The 15,231-nt window shown below is 50.8% G+C and overlaps 6 protein-coding genes across 6 annotated transcripts; 2 read left to right on the top strand and 4 right to left on the bottom strand.

Moving 5' to 3' along the window:
* Positions 1-1,245: 1,245 nt before the first annotated feature.
* Positions 1,246-2,603, top strand: Aud_001496 (uncharacterized protein; the record flags this gene model as incomplete). Its single annotated transcript, XM_043286994.1, has 5 exons — positions 1,246-1,407; positions 1,459-1,575; positions 1,627-2,018; positions 2,087-2,151; positions 2,203-2,603. 5 exons carry the CDS (start codon positions 1,246-1,248, stop codon positions 2,601-2,603), a joined length of 1,137 nt encoding a protein of 378 aa, XP_043142929.1.
* Positions 2,604-3,141: 538 nt separating this feature from the next.
* Aud_001495 (MFS transporter) lies at positions 3,142-5,115 on the bottom strand (the record flags this gene model as incomplete). Its single annotated transcript, XM_043286993.1, has 3 exons — positions 3,142-4,544; positions 4,607-4,885; positions 4,956-5,115. 3 exons carry the CDS (start codon positions 5,113-5,115, stop codon positions 3,142-3,144), a joined length of 1,842 nt encoding a protein of 613 aa, XP_043142928.1.
* Positions 5,116-6,125: 1,010 nt separating this feature from the next.
* Positions 6,126-6,758, top strand: Aud_001494 (YbhB/YbcL family Raf kinase inhibitor-like protein; the record flags this gene model as incomplete). The annotated part of the gene is made up of 1 exon (XM_043286992.1): positions 6,126-6,758. One exon carries the CDS (start codon positions 6,126-6,128, stop codon positions 6,756-6,758), a length of 633 nt encoding a protein of 210 aa, XP_043142927.1.
* A 300-nt stretch (positions 6,759-7,058) lies between these two features.
* On the bottom strand, positions 7,059-10,099 carry Aud_001493 (Zn(II)2Cys6 transcription factor domain-containing protein; the record flags this gene model as incomplete). The annotated part of the gene is made up of 3 exons (XM_043286991.1): positions 7,059-7,829; positions 9,074-9,564; positions 9,628-10,099. 3 exons carry the CDS (start codon positions 10,097-10,099, stop codon positions 7,059-7,061), a joined length of 1,734 nt encoding a protein of 577 aa, XP_043142926.1.
* Positions 10,100-10,653: 554 nt separating this feature from the next.
* Aud_001492 (putative MFS efflux transporter) lies at positions 10,654-13,281 on the bottom strand (the record flags this gene model as incomplete). Its single annotated transcript, XM_043286990.1, has 5 exons — positions 10,654-11,222; positions 11,288-11,375; positions 11,704-11,994; positions 12,063-12,971; positions 13,033-13,281. 5 exons carry the CDS (start codon positions 13,279-13,281, stop codon positions 10,654-10,656), a joined length of 2,106 nt encoding a protein of 701 aa, XP_043142925.1.
* Positions 13,282-13,574: 293 nt separating this feature from the next.
* On the bottom strand, positions 13,575-15,132 carry Aud_001491 (putative citrate synthase; the record flags this gene model as incomplete). Its single annotated transcript, XM_043286989.1, has 5 exons — positions 13,575-13,654; positions 13,713-13,795; positions 13,856-14,605; positions 14,665-14,862; positions 14,921-15,132. The coding sequence occupies 5 exons, from the start codon at positions 15,130-15,132 to the stop codon at positions 13,575-13,577; spliced, it is 1,323 nt and encodes a 440-aa protein (XP_043142924.1).
* Positions 15,133-15,231: the final 99 nt, after the last annotated feature.

Raw genomic sequence — 15,231 nt, 5'->3', positions numbered from 1 at the left:
TCAGTGTTCTACCCTTGACACGCCACAATGTCACACATTGGCTAACCTCGTTTCAATCATGTTAGGAGCCGCTGATCTTTGAGTCCAGATTCGCATTGCTTCGAAGAAAGTTCGACAGAATGACTCGACCATGGACGGAGCGGATGCTCAATCTAGTTTTAATATTGTTCATCGTCCGCGCAGCCCCACCACAGTTTCCAATGATTGATAGCAATTATCGTTTCTCGGAATAGTGTCCCGCATCCTGACTCGTTAGAATTCAATGAGGGTTTAGAGGCTTGACATGACTCGGTCGCACTTCTTAGATCAATAGAGACACGCGAGCAGCCTGGCACGTTCCCGTCGGTCTCCCTAGTTTGACGAGTGAAGAAGAGGAGTGATACTGGGCGATTTGGAGAGATGAAACGACTATCTGAATTTCTATTCGCTTCTATCAAAAACTCAATACGAAAGGAATAGTCATCAGGTTGCACTCGCTTATACAGCAAGAGATGAGCCCGCACTCCAAAACCCGCCGTCTGTTATCCAACTGGTGGGCGAGACGCTAGGGCCTACAGACTAGGGTCGATTTCGGGTTTCAGATTATCATTGCCACGAACTACCACTAACTATCACTAACTAGTGATCAGTGAGAGACCCTGTACCTGAGATTGACCCCAAACCTCGGCTCTCCTCACCAATTCTGATTTCATGCAGAAAAATGAGCCTGAGAGGCCCCGAGTCTTACCTAGCCCCCCCCACCACTTGGCCTCTAGAGCGGCTAGATCCCTGCGCCTCCGTTCCTAGTTCACAATTCTCGAGGTCTCAAACCTCGTCGGCGCGGCCGCGTGGGTATCGTGGCCCGCGGATTTGGTGCCATGAAAGGATTAGATTGTGGAAAACGGTCGTATCACTGGACCCCACAATCGGGACCCCAGGGCAGGACAATGGATCTAGAGCGAAAGATCTGTTTGTGCCATGTGCCATATAGCTTGCTTGACAGCTCTTCGGGTCTGGCTCTTACACAAAGGGCCGGCTTTCTTATGAGCTCCGAATATCCAGTCTGGCGGGTTCCTAGAGAGGTGCCCAGAAATCACCTTCCGACTGGCAGCGTCTTTATTCCTCCCGTGACTACTATGGCACTCGTCAAAGTACTCGTTCGGATTGATTACCCGTCCCTTCTTTATTGATAACGAAGAAATAAAATTTCTCTCCGCGATCGGCTAAAGGACTGCGCTGGGCAAGTGCAAAATTCACAACGTCACAATGGGCAGCTCTCTGCCCCTCGTCGACCGGGCGCTTGCGATCTTCGTGGTGTCTGTTGTGATGATGGGTATCTCGGTCGTCGCAGTTGTTCTACGTAGCTTTGTTCGCTTGTACTTGGTGCGAGCCTTCGGATGGGATGATGCTCTCATGGTTCTTGCCTTGGTATTACGATCCTGGAATAATCTGATGACGAGAAAGCTGACATTTCGGCAGTCACTCTTCGTAGTCTTGGGCACCTGTTGTATGGTTGGCTCAATGAGCGGAGTCGGTCATAGAATGGTTGAGTTTAGCGGTCCGGGGGCAATGGATGAGCTTAAAAAATCACTACTGGTATGTTGTATTCCGCAGTACCCTGGATAGCCTTGCTGATAATCACCACAGTGGTGGTGGCTCGGTCAGATGCTTTATATTTGGTCATCTACTGTCGCCAAAATATCCATATCCATGACGCTCCTGCGTCTAGCCGCGCGAAGATTGCATCGCATCATCCTGTGGGCCATTATTGCCCTCGATATCGTCATTGGAGTCATGTTCTGTCTCATTCTGCTACTGGACTGCCATCCCGTCTCCTATTTCTGGCAGCGTGTGGACCCTCACAGTTCGGGAACATGCCAGTCCGGAAAAGTTCTTTTGGCGATTGCCTACCTCTACAGTACGCTCACCATCTTCTGCGATTTGACTCTCGGCGCCATGCCCGCCCTGCTCGTATGGGGCCTGCAGATGAATAGGAAGACAAAGGTCGCCCTTGGCGGGATTCTCGGTTTGGGAGCTGTGTAAGTATAACCAGGCAAACCATTTCGTTCGCCGGTGCCATCATCACAGACTAATCACCCGTCTTCAGTGCGAGTGTTGCAGTGATCATCCGATTCCCGTTCCTTCATTACTACGGGGATGATGATTTTCTGTGTGAGTACACTTCTGATCAACCCATGGACCCTGCTAACGTCTAGCGAATAGACTCCACCTACCAAATCGCAATTTGGTCCGTAATGGAAACCGGACTCGGCATCACAGCCGGCAGCCTTGCCACTCTCCGCCCCCTGTTCCGCTGGTGTCTGGACGGCAACCTGTCAGGTCGTCACAGACGCAGTGCCAAACGCGGTGACAGACAATACCCGCTTTCTAGTTTGCCGGATGATACACCAAAGAAGGCTCCTCACAATCCAAGCTACTGGCGCCCTGACCTCCCGGACGAATCTTCCAATGTTGTAGTGACCACCATCTCGTCGCCGATGGCGCGGAGTCATCTGAACGACGGCCACAGCAGCCAGGAGGAACTGAGCCTTCCTGAGGACTCTTGGGACCGTTACCAGGTCAACATCCACAAGACGTTCCAGATGACTACCGCGTCTCCTTGATTCGATCTACCTTGATCCTTCCTCACCTACATAGAAGAAATATAACGATTACAATGCATTATATATCTCATAAGGAGCCAGTGTTCATTCGACTGATTGATCATGGGTATACCAAAAGGGAACATTGCCCTCTGCCTCCACATGAACATTCTCGCTCCCTGGTCGTGACAGGAGTGTAGTATTACCAGGGCTGACTAGAGGCAACGCGCGTTTGGCGCGTCTCCCCGGGGATGCGGCCTGATGCGGTTGAGTGACCTCTAAAGTTTTGTCTCAATTTTGAGCGACTTTCAGACTCCAGCTCTTATGGCTGCTGCGATCTCGTGGAGGTCGCCTGGAAATCTGGTGATTTGACTAACGACTTAAAATTCAACGACGATCAATGAGCCATGACTGAGGCATGAGGGCAACGTGAATTCGACTTGGAGACCATTGTGGTTCAGAAGCAGTCCATATGTCTGTCTATGGAGGGAATCATGGGGTATGAGCACTCTATATAGGGTTCCATCATAATCATTATCATGACGCATAATCCGATTGGTCATATACTGCGAGCCAGCAGTCCTTCGGCTTCTTCGGAAGGACCTCCATAATCAGAGGCATGCTCTCCATGCGACTTTTCTAATATGTCTGCCATGGCTAATCCGTCCTGCCGCCCCTTCTCTGCATTGACCATCCAGATCAGCGGTATGGGGAGGAGGATCAGGACCGCAATAAAGAAGAAGCCCGAGCGCACCTGGCCCGTAGCATCGATCAGCACTCCCACAATGGCAGGACCAATAAACGAGCTTCCTTTGTCCGTAGCCGCATACAGAGCGTAGAATGCGGCCTCGCTACCAGGGGGGATTAGCAGACCAAAAAAGGAGCGGCAGTAGGATGACAGTCCACCAGATACTAGGCCATGAACAATCCCCAGCGGGAAAATTTCCCATGGCTGTTGGAGCCCGATCACACCCCATTTCTTGAAGAGAGGAATGTAAGCAAGCATGCCGTACAGAGGTATAACCTCAAATAGGGCGATGCAGAGCATAATAGTGTGATTGGATTTGAGTCGGAGCCACCGCGAAACCACTGGCCACAGAAAGGCCCCGGCCATGCCTGACAGGGTAGCTGTGATGGACAGTAGTGCTACGGCTGTTGTGCTCATCTTTAGTTCAGTGCGGGCAAATAGAATAGCCGTGCCGGATACCGTCGCCATCGCGTCCGAAAGAAGGAACCAGGCAACGAGGAAGATGATCACTTCCCGAAGTTTGACTGCTACTTTGACCGTCTTCCACAATGACTTCCACGCAAACCCAATCAGCCGCAGCCAGATGCGCCACCGGCTGTTACTCGCTGCTCCTTTTGAAGAATCCAAGGGAGGTCCTGGTCTGTCGCGTAGCCAACGCCGACAGACCAGAGTGAAAGAGAACCACCAGATCCCAACCAGAAGAAGCACAAACCGGAGAGGCAGAGTCCCTGAGATTTGGGGTAATGATGTCTTCGACAGCGCAAATAGCATCAAGATACTGAGTATTTGTACCAAAACAGCTGCACAATAGCCGAGTCCAACGCCTTTAGAGGAGATTCGAGTGGACAGTTGTAATTCAGGCGAACCTGAACCTGCCGCTTTTGTCTTATTCCCATGTCCAGTCGTAAAATGGTCGTCAGGATCCCTCGAGTTGTCTTCGTCAAGATCTTCCGATCGCACAAACTCTCCGCTTGAGTTGAGATGGGGTAACTCTTCCCCCTCCTCCTTGTATGCGGTCTGAATCGATGGGTCATTGGCCACCAGAACAGGCAGAAAGGAATTGAGAACGACGAACGAGGATCCAAGACAGGTCACGCCGACAACGACAAGAAGTGATCCAAGGATATAGACCGGTGGCGCGATAAAGACGAACAACATGCTCGTCATCGAGCCAATGAATCCAAAAGCGAGGAGGAGGGTTTTACGGTTTTTTTCTGCGCAGGAGGCCATTATCGTCAGCACCGTCTTACCAATAAGGTATTAATATGGTCCTCACCGTAATCAGCCAGCGCGCTGAAGGAGATCAAGGTCAATGCCTGAACAAGAACCGCAAGCGAGAACGTGTACATGGCAAAACTGGCAGTGTTGACTTGCAGGCCCAACACGCTGACCACACACTGATCATTATCCGTGCCATCGCGTCTGAGCATTACCGTAGCCGTTCCATTTCCAGGGGCTGTAGAAGGCGAGCTAGAGCCTACACATGGTAGGTGGCTTGCCAGCAGGGTTCCGCGTTCGCGAGCCAGTTGCTCTAGTGTGAGTGGCAGGAATGAGCCTGTTCCATAACAGATAAATCAGAAACGAGCTCTCACAGCCAGAGTAAATTGAAGAATAAGCTAGCGTACCTACACCACAAACAGCAAAGACCTCAGCTGCGATTCCGTACGCGTACCAGCCCAGGATCTCCTTCCGACTGGTCGGGGTTGTGTCCTCGCCGGGGTACCGAGGCGGGCGCTGTCGGGCCTCCGCGCCGGGAGACGCGGGTGGGGTGGAGGCCAAAACCATAAAGATATATTGAGTACGGAGCGAGAGAACCGAATGAGGATTCAATATACCTTCACAATGGCCACCATGGCACAGAGCGAGCGGAATGCTGCGAAGATGAATGCACGATTGCGAACATTATTCTTGCTTGACTGTTGATGCAACCCGATTCTGTGCTGATTCATCATAAGCCGGATGTTGCGGAAGCTCCAATTTATGCTGTGATTGGTTCGTCCGATCTATGTAATAGGGACCCCAAATATAAGCAAAATAAACGCATTCTGACAGCTTTGTGAGAAGAGTATCTAAAGATTGATCCATGGATATCTATGGCAGCTGTAAAGCTCCAGGTGCCTCAGCCTATATTTGCCTGAGGCTCAGATGTTGCCCATCATGCGAACACTTGTTCTAAAGGAAAAGTGGGAGCATCGCCTTGAGTGCCATAGACGCAATAATTATGGTCGTATCTGTGCCAACAAAGGGAAAGTTGAGAGCATGTATGACAACTTAGTCGATAAAGCGAGCCATGACTGTTGTAACTGCATACGATACTCCCGAAATCTACCAACTGTACTTGAGCTTGGTTCCGCTCGGAGAGCAGTTCCACTCCACACAATCTATCCGACTTGTCGTACATGAGAAGGGGTGGGTTCGCAAAATGCATTCCACAGACTTCTTGGCCTTTGGTCTACTGGCAGAGAGAGCGCATAATTCACCGAACTCCAGTACTTGTCGCCTGCCAAACACAGTGCCTCATGAGTTTGTCCAGAAATGGAAGCAGCACCCGCTACCGGGCCGGTTCAGGGCTTCCTTCTTTCCTCATTTTATACAAATAACGACATCCAGCAGTAGCTTTTGTATCCTTCTTCTCCCAGGTACTATCTGTTCCTCCCACTTTGTCTTATTGTCACCGGCTCTTGGTTCTGATCAAGTTCAAACTACGTTCGACTCTTCTCGAAGCGGTTGCTCAAAGGCAATCAGCAATCTCCATTGCTATCCGGTCGTCTGGTTGACTAGTCCTAGCAAGCGAAATGCCCGGGATCCTTGACTACCTCCAGTGTGCTCTGGGAAAGCTCCTATATCGCGTCCGTGGTCATGATTCGAAGCAGATCATCAGAAGTGCTGCTTTCAAAGATCTTCCCGAGCCCAACATGACCCTTGAAGCACCGGAATGCGGCCCCACCGGCTCAGTACTGCTCGACTTCCATACTTGTCTCGCCGAGGACAGCAAGGGCAGGTTTCCTGAGCTTCGCTGGACTCCTCCTCCGCAAGGTGACGTGAAGGAGTATGTGCTGATCTGCGAAGACATTGACTTGCCAATTCCCCGTCTCGTGATCCATCATGGCCTGTTCTATGGTATCCCTCCAACGATCACCACCGCAACGCATGCCGACATCAAACAGAGAAAAGATGCAGGAGAACGACTGACTCGTTCTAATTGGAAGTATGTTCCTAATCTGACTGGCAATTCTTATATTGGTCCTGCTCCACCACTGGGTCACGGCTTGCACCGGTACGTTTTCACCATTATCGCACTCAACGAGCCTCTCCAGTTCGACCAAGCAGAACAGGTCAGCAAGCAAATGATCAAAGATGCCATGGTTGGCAAGGTCATTGGCTGGGATCAGTGGGTCGGACTTTGGGAGCGCCCTTGGCCCAAATAAGCATACGTTAAACGTTTTTCATCGATCATGACAGATTTACGAGACTATCACAACCTCGAGTGGAGACAAAGAAAGCATGGGAACGATTCACTGAATTCGGATTAGCAGGGAAGTAATGAGATTGAACTGGTAAACTGGAGGCTCCATGTATGCTCTTAGTTCATTTCGTCTCATCCTTACAACCGAAAAAGCTGAAAAAAAATATGAAAGTCTATCCAAAGGCAGATGAACCGCGCCCTCTCTCCAATTTCAAAATAGGGTGCAGCTAATCCCTCACACAGAGTCGATAAGCACGTCGTTTTAACTAAGTATGCCAGTCAGATTCCGCAAACGAGGAACACGCAGGACGCTAGGCTCGCTGAACTGGAGCTGAAACTGTTCCATGAAAATCACGAGCCGGTGAATGATGGACTCTATTAAAGTGTCCCAGGATCGAAACGACATCGTCCCAATACGGTGCGTATGCACAGTCTCTTTTGGCCGCGCCCGCATGATGTCCCTGAGAGCTTCTAGAAGCCCCGAGAGCCTCATGAGATTGCGACTTAGCAGCATCCGTACAAGCAGAACTGACTCCTCCTCGTTGAGCTCCGTTTGCCCTAGCAGCACTGCGCTTCTAACACAAATAAACGGGGATAGTTGCTGCTCAACGGCCAGAATTGTTGGATCGAACAAGGTGTTCTGCCGGTTGATACTGTACGCTGCACAAATCGCCTCGAATAGGAGGAGACATTGCTCTGCTAATGTAGGAAAGGTCATTATGGATGCTTGGGGGCTTCTCCTGCAGTCCTTGCATTTGATGATCGCTTGGCCTTGGTTGCAGACACGATGGATCAAATCAAAGATGGTTCCAAGTTCCACAACTGTGTGGATGCTACGGAGCTCATTCATGAGATGCAGCCCTTCCATGGAACACTGGCACGTATGCTCCATCTCCATTGTCGATGCGATGTCGCGAATACGCGGATGATGGAAATGCTGAGGATACCAGAGAAGAATCGGAGGTCTGGTCCAGATATCTTGACAGTGGGGGCTGACATTGCTAAGCTCATCGGCATTGTCGAGTAGGACTCCCTGTGGTACAAATCAACGGACAAGCCCTCTTCAGAGCTGAAAGACCAATGGGTGCCGTGGGTTGCAGTAACTCCCATAGCTCTGTGCTATTCACATGCACAATCGCATTCTACCATGGCACCCAATCAAAGCAGCATCTGGAATATACTTCCCGTTAGAACATTGACAAGCCAGCCTCACCATTCTCTGCAGTTGACTGGACGGATCTGCCCCTGAACAACCATGGTTCAATGTGGTACACGCACGTTTCCAGGTCAGCTGAAGGTCACACCAATTTCTACAGCAACATTGCGAAACTCATGTTCGCGAAGGATCAATAATAGAGTAGCGGTGGTATTCAGCGCAGGGACAGCGTCATACTAACAGGTGTAAGTGTTGTTTCTAACATGCTACTAAGCTGCACACTGCTGAGCGACAAGCTAGGAACAGGCCGATTCAGACTGATCACAAGATCGGTCTGAATCACCGACTTCTCAGACATCGGCCTCGTCGGGTTTTGAGATTGAAAATCAATATTAATGCTTGATCCAGGCATGGCTTGAAGAGAATATGCCACTGGCCTGCTTCAATAGACAAGTATATCGCAACAGAACCCACTATCGTCGTCATTTGGTGAACATCCTCATCCTCATCATAAACAGCTGTAATCTCCGATCCGTCTCCATCATCATGCTCAACCTTCCACGCGAAGCAGATATCGCAAGCATCTGCTGCGTGCAATACCTTATGCGGCGGATAATGGCCAATAGTCCAGTCAGCCTTGTGTACAGCACTTGATGTACAAAGAGACATCTCTCCTCCAGCGGAACACAGAATCCTCCGACCATTAAAGGACAACTTTCTACCTCGGCCCTGAAATGGAAAGCGCCACTTGAGGGCTTTCGATTGCTCCCATCCGTCGCTATTTGCTGCCCACAATCTGGCTGAAGAAGAATATGATCATGTAACTCAGGCAAAACACCCTCTATCAAACGACCGTCCCCAGATATGAGGTCTTCAAGTGTGGTGATTAAACTATCAATGCTGACAACCACCACCATGAGGAGATTAACTCGGGTCTTGGAACAGAGAGCACATTGCAGGATAGTTTCTGCCAAATGTTGAACAACTCGCTGAGAGCCCAAGATGGAATCAATCGTAGGTGATGGTCCTGTTCGAGAGGTACAGATGTTTATACGGATGAGCTCGCTGATGACTTGTTCAGGGCACTGACATCGACACTGGCGACCAGTCGCAGTACTCACGGACGTGAGGCTTGGAGAAAGATTATAAATTGGAGAGCCAACGTCATTCGGACGCTTCCAAGCTCTTGAATGGGCAAGCAGATTGGCTTGTTCTGGTGTAGTCCACGATTTTCCAGACAGCGCCTCTGCCATTGAGAACTGCTGAGGCTTGACTGAAGCACTTTTCTTGAGGAATTCAGGATAGGACGCTTGGACCGTCGCAGGGCACTGGGTAGTGCTGGTAACTGCGTCGTGGGGCACGGGGTCATCTGCGAGATAAAGGCTCACCGTCCGCAGATGATCTTCTCCTACCGGCGACGACGTGGGAAAGCTCTTCGGTGAAGACTCCGAATCATTGCAACCCTGCTTCAAGCTAGCCAATGGCTTATCATTCTTGGGGATTTCAAGGGCCAGTGCATCAAAGAGATCACTCTCTTGTGCAAGTTCTGGACCTTGCTGAGAAAGAAATTCTTGCAGCCAGCTGTCAGAGGAGAAATCGATGGCATCGTTGACTATAGGATACATTTCTCGTCAATGACTTTGCTTAGTTAGGTCTCTGAGAGAGTGTAGTTTACCTGCAAATGATGGCAGTTGATCCTTTTCGCCAAAGGTAGGCGTACTCAGGTTAGTGTCATCGAGGGAGATATCGTCTAGCATAGTCTGGTCGACGGCAATGGTGCCATATGCTGTTTCTCCAGGACTCTGTGGGAAGTCGTCTTCATCGTCCTTCTTGTTGTGCACCTGGCTTTCTTTTGCTTTTCGCTTGGAGACTGGCGCCTTCTTGTCTCGTTGATGACGCCGAGGGTCGACGTGCTGCGTATCCGCTGGAAGGCCGACGTATTGAGACTCCCTCCTCTTCGCAGGTCTTCCCAGTCGTCGAGACATGCTGTAGATGCACTCAATGTTATGCTTCAGGCACCTTCGGCAAGACGGCTTTTCATGGCTACAGCGTATTTTGGCCTGTTGACATGCGTTGCAGGTCGAGCGCACTTTGACGCTCTTGGGAAGCTGATCAGGGGATGGCTTGGACTGTTTGTCTCGGTTCATCCCGACGAAAGAAAGGCACGACCGAGAATGTAGGTACTGTTCTGGGCAATACCTGAGATCCTGTCCCAGCCAATTCATTCTCTTACCGTGGTTTGTATATATGAGTGGATTGCAACTTTGCACTGACGGTATACCTTGTGTCGATCGATTAGAACGCCTCTTGCTATTCCCATACCCTTAAGCAGAGACAGTTGAGGGCGCGAACAGACCATGAGGTAGCATTGGCACTGCAGCCCTCTAGCCATTCATGTTACATGGTTCGCGTTTCACGGGGGAGTGGATGTTGAGACTTGGGCTACCGAGGCGAGTAATCCAATATTGATGGCGATACTTGCATGGCCCGCCTGTGCGTTGCAATTCTGCTTTAATTGTACTATGCTAATATGTGCCGGATGGTTACACAGAGCAACGTCTCTACTTATTCTTCCATATCGCGTTTGACAGAGCGTCCAAAAAGCAGTCTGCCTTGATTACATCTCGCATTTGATTCGCTTCGTGGAGCAACATAAAGTTCAAGCTACGGCCTTGGTACACACTCTCTGTCCTACGTGAAATTATATGACCACTTGCTGTTGACCGACCTCGTAATTTGCCTCCATGGGAATGAAGCCTGTGCTCTTTGGTTCCTCAGTCCTGCATGGGGCCGATCTGAACCACGTTGTGGTGGGCACTAATCCTCCTGATGCCGCTGTCGTCGTTGCCGCATCATTGTCGACGTAGAAGAAATTCCCTGCCACTGGCGCTCTCAGTCCACCAACCTCGACGAACTGTTTAATATCAAACCCGCCTCGTCCCTCTCTGGTCTTGGGGAAAATGTGGCCAAAGCATTCTGGAAACACATAGTCAGGGTCCTGCTCGTAGAGAAGATAGACGTATCGATGGCGTGTGTATGGTGGGGATTGGGGCGCGATGTATTCTGCTCCGTTGGAAGTTCTGTTGACTAGCCATCCATTTCCATTGTCGTTGCAGTGACTGGTAGCAGATGCCGTCATGTGTGGCTGGTACCAATGTAAGACTGTAGTCGAGCACGATTCCAAGACCACGTCGATGTCGACAAAGAGGAGGAGGTAGGTGCGCGCGGTGTTGAGGTTCAAAGTGCTGATACATGGGATCTGGAGTGCATCTGTTCGTTTCCACTATCGCGTGAGCCATCGTCTACATCGGCCACTGGAATGGTGACGGACGTACCCGGTTGTTTGATGGTATCGCCTGGGGAAATCCAGGGGGTCGAGGGGTATCGCATTTGCAGACTGGGAGTTCCCGGAGGCAGAGCCCACTGTGCGGAAGATATGGCTGTGAATAAGATAAATGGGATAAATATTTTCATATTGAACACAAGCCACGCAGAATAGCGCTCAAAATCTTGATCGATTGACTAGCTGTCTGCTCGAGGAGACGGAGACAAGACAGATGGATTTATACGCACCAGGAGGCCAAATCTACCGAAAAGAGCACTGTGTAACGCGAAACCTTCCGGGAAATAAACGGACATGAATAAAACCGCTCGAATGCGCTTTATATCACGCAGCAATTGCATTTTCTCCTAACCGCTTGCGCCTCCATCCCAATCCTTTCCAATAGACCATCCCCAGTAACGGACTCACACTCAAGATCGCCCCCGCCACAGCCCAGTACGTAGTCTGATTCCCCCATTTCTGGATCATCGGATGGATGACGGCCGTTGCGGCCGCACCCAGGAAGCATCGCACGAGGTTGTTGGCTGCCATGGCGGTGGCCGGCGTGGTGTAGTACAGATCCACGAGGAGGACGTTCATCACGTTGTATGCGGCCGTGATGCAGAACGAGATGAGGAACACGAGGGCCAGCGCGACGCTCAGCGCCGGTTTGCTTTCGATCAGTGCGCCGTACCAGGCGACTGAAAGTGCCGCTGCGACCTGCTGATATCAGCCCGTTGCAATTGCAACAAGATCCTTGAAGTAGAAGGGGTGCAACGCAACCGTACCGTCATAGGGAGCCCGATCTGCAACCGTGCCCTCTCGATAGGAAACGCGCCATGGTCTTGCTTCTGGTCTTTGGAGACGGGTTCACCGCTTTTGCGACGGAGGCGGATGTAGTTCCAGTCAACGATAAGGCCGTTGAAGGTTGCGCTCACGAGGGAGCCTAGGCCTGCTGGGATGAAGCTGAGGCCGATGCCTAGGTCGCTGAGTCCGTAAATTGCTTTAAATTGGGAGGGGATACCGGCTGTGACGGAGTAGTAGCTTGCGAAGACTATACCGTTGGCGAGGACGAGGGGGCCAGTGGGGATTTCGAAGAGGAGGCGGAGTGTGGACAGGGGATTCGGGAAGGTGATGCTTCTTTTTTGAGGCGCTAGATGGGCGTTGCGGCAGGTATCTGGGGAGCCTTTGACGTCGCAGTTAGAGGTAGTAGTAGCATGTCGTTTGTGCCACCGGCTCCAGACTGATTGATTCCATCCTGTAGCTGGAAATGACCCGTCACCGACAATGGCGCGACAGGTCTCTGGGAAGAAGAGGAAGAGCGGTATGAAGAAGGTTATTGCGGCGAGAGAAAGAAACCAGAATATAGCTTGCCAGCCTAGGTACTGACTAAGAAACCCGCCTAGGATTGGGCCAAGCGATGGAGCTAGGATATTGCCCAGTGAGGTGATACCCATGTACATGCCTCGCTCGGCGGATGTGATGACGTCCGCTGCCACGGCAGACGCGAGGGCGACAGTTCCGCTGCTTCCACAGCTCTGTACGGCACGGAGAACCAGAAGAGCGATATAGTTGTGTTGGAGCGCGAGGGCAATGTTGCCGATGATGTAGATGACGAAGCAGAGGATGTATGCTGGGCGTCGGCCGGCTTGGTCTGCGAAGGAGCCCATGAAGGACGGAGCGAGGCCTTGACATATCTGTCTCCATCAGTAAACATTACTTGAAAAAATGCAAAAACCAATGGACTAGGAGGAATACCATGTACGTGGTGATGGTCAAGTTGATCTGAGAACTGGTAACATGTAGGTCTGCCGCGATGGAATTGAGAGAGGGATAGTAGATGTTGGCCGAGAAAGGTGAAAAGCTCGAGGCCAAAGCAGCTGCAAGAATGATGAGGCGTTTCTTTCCATTGGTGAAGACCGAATACCGCTGTGATGCAGAATGAGAGGAAAGGAGGGGTGTCGTTTCAGTAGCTGGTGGTTGAGAGACACTCGACTGCCCTGTCATAGTGTGATATTCGGACGGCACATAAAAACATGAAGTGTATATCTTTTTGCAGAATCGCTATTTTTGACAGTTTCGACCTCATCTTGAACACAGTTCTCTCCATCTAAATGCTCAAAACTGCCAGAATCCGGCGCATTTCACTTCCGTTCACATTAGCCGGGTGACTACACTTATTCTACTCCTCGATAGCCCTACTATGGTCGGTTCTGAAGACCTCAACTATCTTTTTCTGATTATATTAAACTACACCTAGCATCGCTCACTCTGACTGTCTGGACGTCTGCAATCCGTCTTCATATCTTTGGCAGGGGCTTATCCTCTTTGACTTCCTCAGTATAGATATGAGACGGCCTAAACAACTTGCCGCGTTTCACTAAACATATTAAAGTCAGAAACTCGCCGAAATCTTACCGATCCTTGCAAAGACTTACACATATACTCCCGCCAGTGTGCCATTACGCCCATGATACGCTGAGCCATCATGGCGGCCGGGATCATATCTGGTTCGAACCCTCTGCAGACACCCTTAGCCAATGTGTCACCTCTCCAGGCTGAACTCACAGACGACTCTTACATCCCTGTGAAGACAAAATTTCCGTAGAAGTCAGCATTGGGGTATAGTCCTCTGCTCTTGAAATAGTCGTCAGCCGAGGCAACCTGCTCTATCCGTTCGGCGACTTTTAGGAGACTGTTCGAGGAGGCATCCAGATCCTTGAGAATAGACCTTATTGGAGCAACTCTGGGGTCCACTCCCTTGTACGAGCGATGTCCGTATCCGAAGAGTCTTCGTTTGCCCTGCTTCACTTCTTCGATGAAGTTGGGGACCTTCTCTGGCGTTCCAATCTCCCGCAGCGCGAGGTTGGCTGACTCGGTAGCACCGAAATGAAGTGGGCCAAATGCTGCCCCTACTGCTGTCATCACACATGATATAGGGTCTGTGAGAGATGATGCTGTGACCAGTGCTGAAAATACAGATAGAGCCATGCCATGGTCCGCGTTGAGCATGGCAAAACGCCGGAAACAGGACAGCTTTGTTGGATCTGGGAGTGCGGTAGTTGGATCTACCAGACCTGCTACCTGGAACAGATTCTCGAGGTAAGGCTTGTCACGAGATGGTTGTGCAAACGGAATCCCTCTTCGATGGCAGTTTACCAACCCGAAAACGACAGCGTAGGCTGCAACAGTTCGAATGATTGCGTGGTTGACCTCTCTGCGGTTGATTTGATATAAATCGGGCTTAGTTGATGCAGGAATACTCTCTGGGACGTATGCTAGACATGCTGAAAGTCCGGCTAACATGAGAGGCAGGGGAGAGGTGGTCCTTCTGTAGTGGTTTACCTTGTTAGCGAGAACTCGAAGCCTCTGCTGACATGGATAATTTACGGCAGTGTTGCTATGGTCCTGTGCACGCTTTTGGGTACCATGGCCATTTCCCCAGCAAGCTTCCGGCTCAATTCCTTCTTCTGCGAGGCCGTAGGATAACTCCCCCAGACGAGAAGGTGCAGCATATCCTCGAAATCGCTGTCCCAAAGCTGCTCCAAAGTATACCCACGAAACAAAAGGAGTCCCTTCTCATGATCGCTAAGAGTCGCCAGCCTGTCAGCTGTATCATCCCACATAGAAGCTCAGAGATCCGCACGAAAAACTTATCCCTGTTTCCACCACGGTAGTATTCTGCAACCCGGGGTCGTGCACGCGTAGTCCACCTCCGACCTGATCGGCTCGGTCTGCGCCAGCCGACGGGGCTTTGATCCTCTTGAAGTCCGTCGCTGAGACTGCATTTCGTCTGATTGGGATTTCATACTCCGCGTTGGTGCGCGAGTCTCTGATGTAAAGGGTCCCTGATGACATGGTGGCTGTGCTCTGAACCCATTTGAGATGCTCCCCTAGTCAATGTGCTCCTTTAATAGGACAGATATGTATATAAATGCGCCGAGCGGGCCATAGCTC

Source organism: Aspergillus udagawae, assembly GCF_001078395.1.
Source record: "Aspergillus udagawae IFM 46973 DNA, scaffold_1, whole genome shotgun sequence".
Taxonomy (NCBI): Eukaryota; Fungi; Ascomycota; class Eurotiomycetes; order Eurotiales; family Aspergillaceae; genus Aspergillus; species Aspergillus udagawae.
This window is presented reverse-complemented; position numbering and strand designations above follow the sequence as displayed.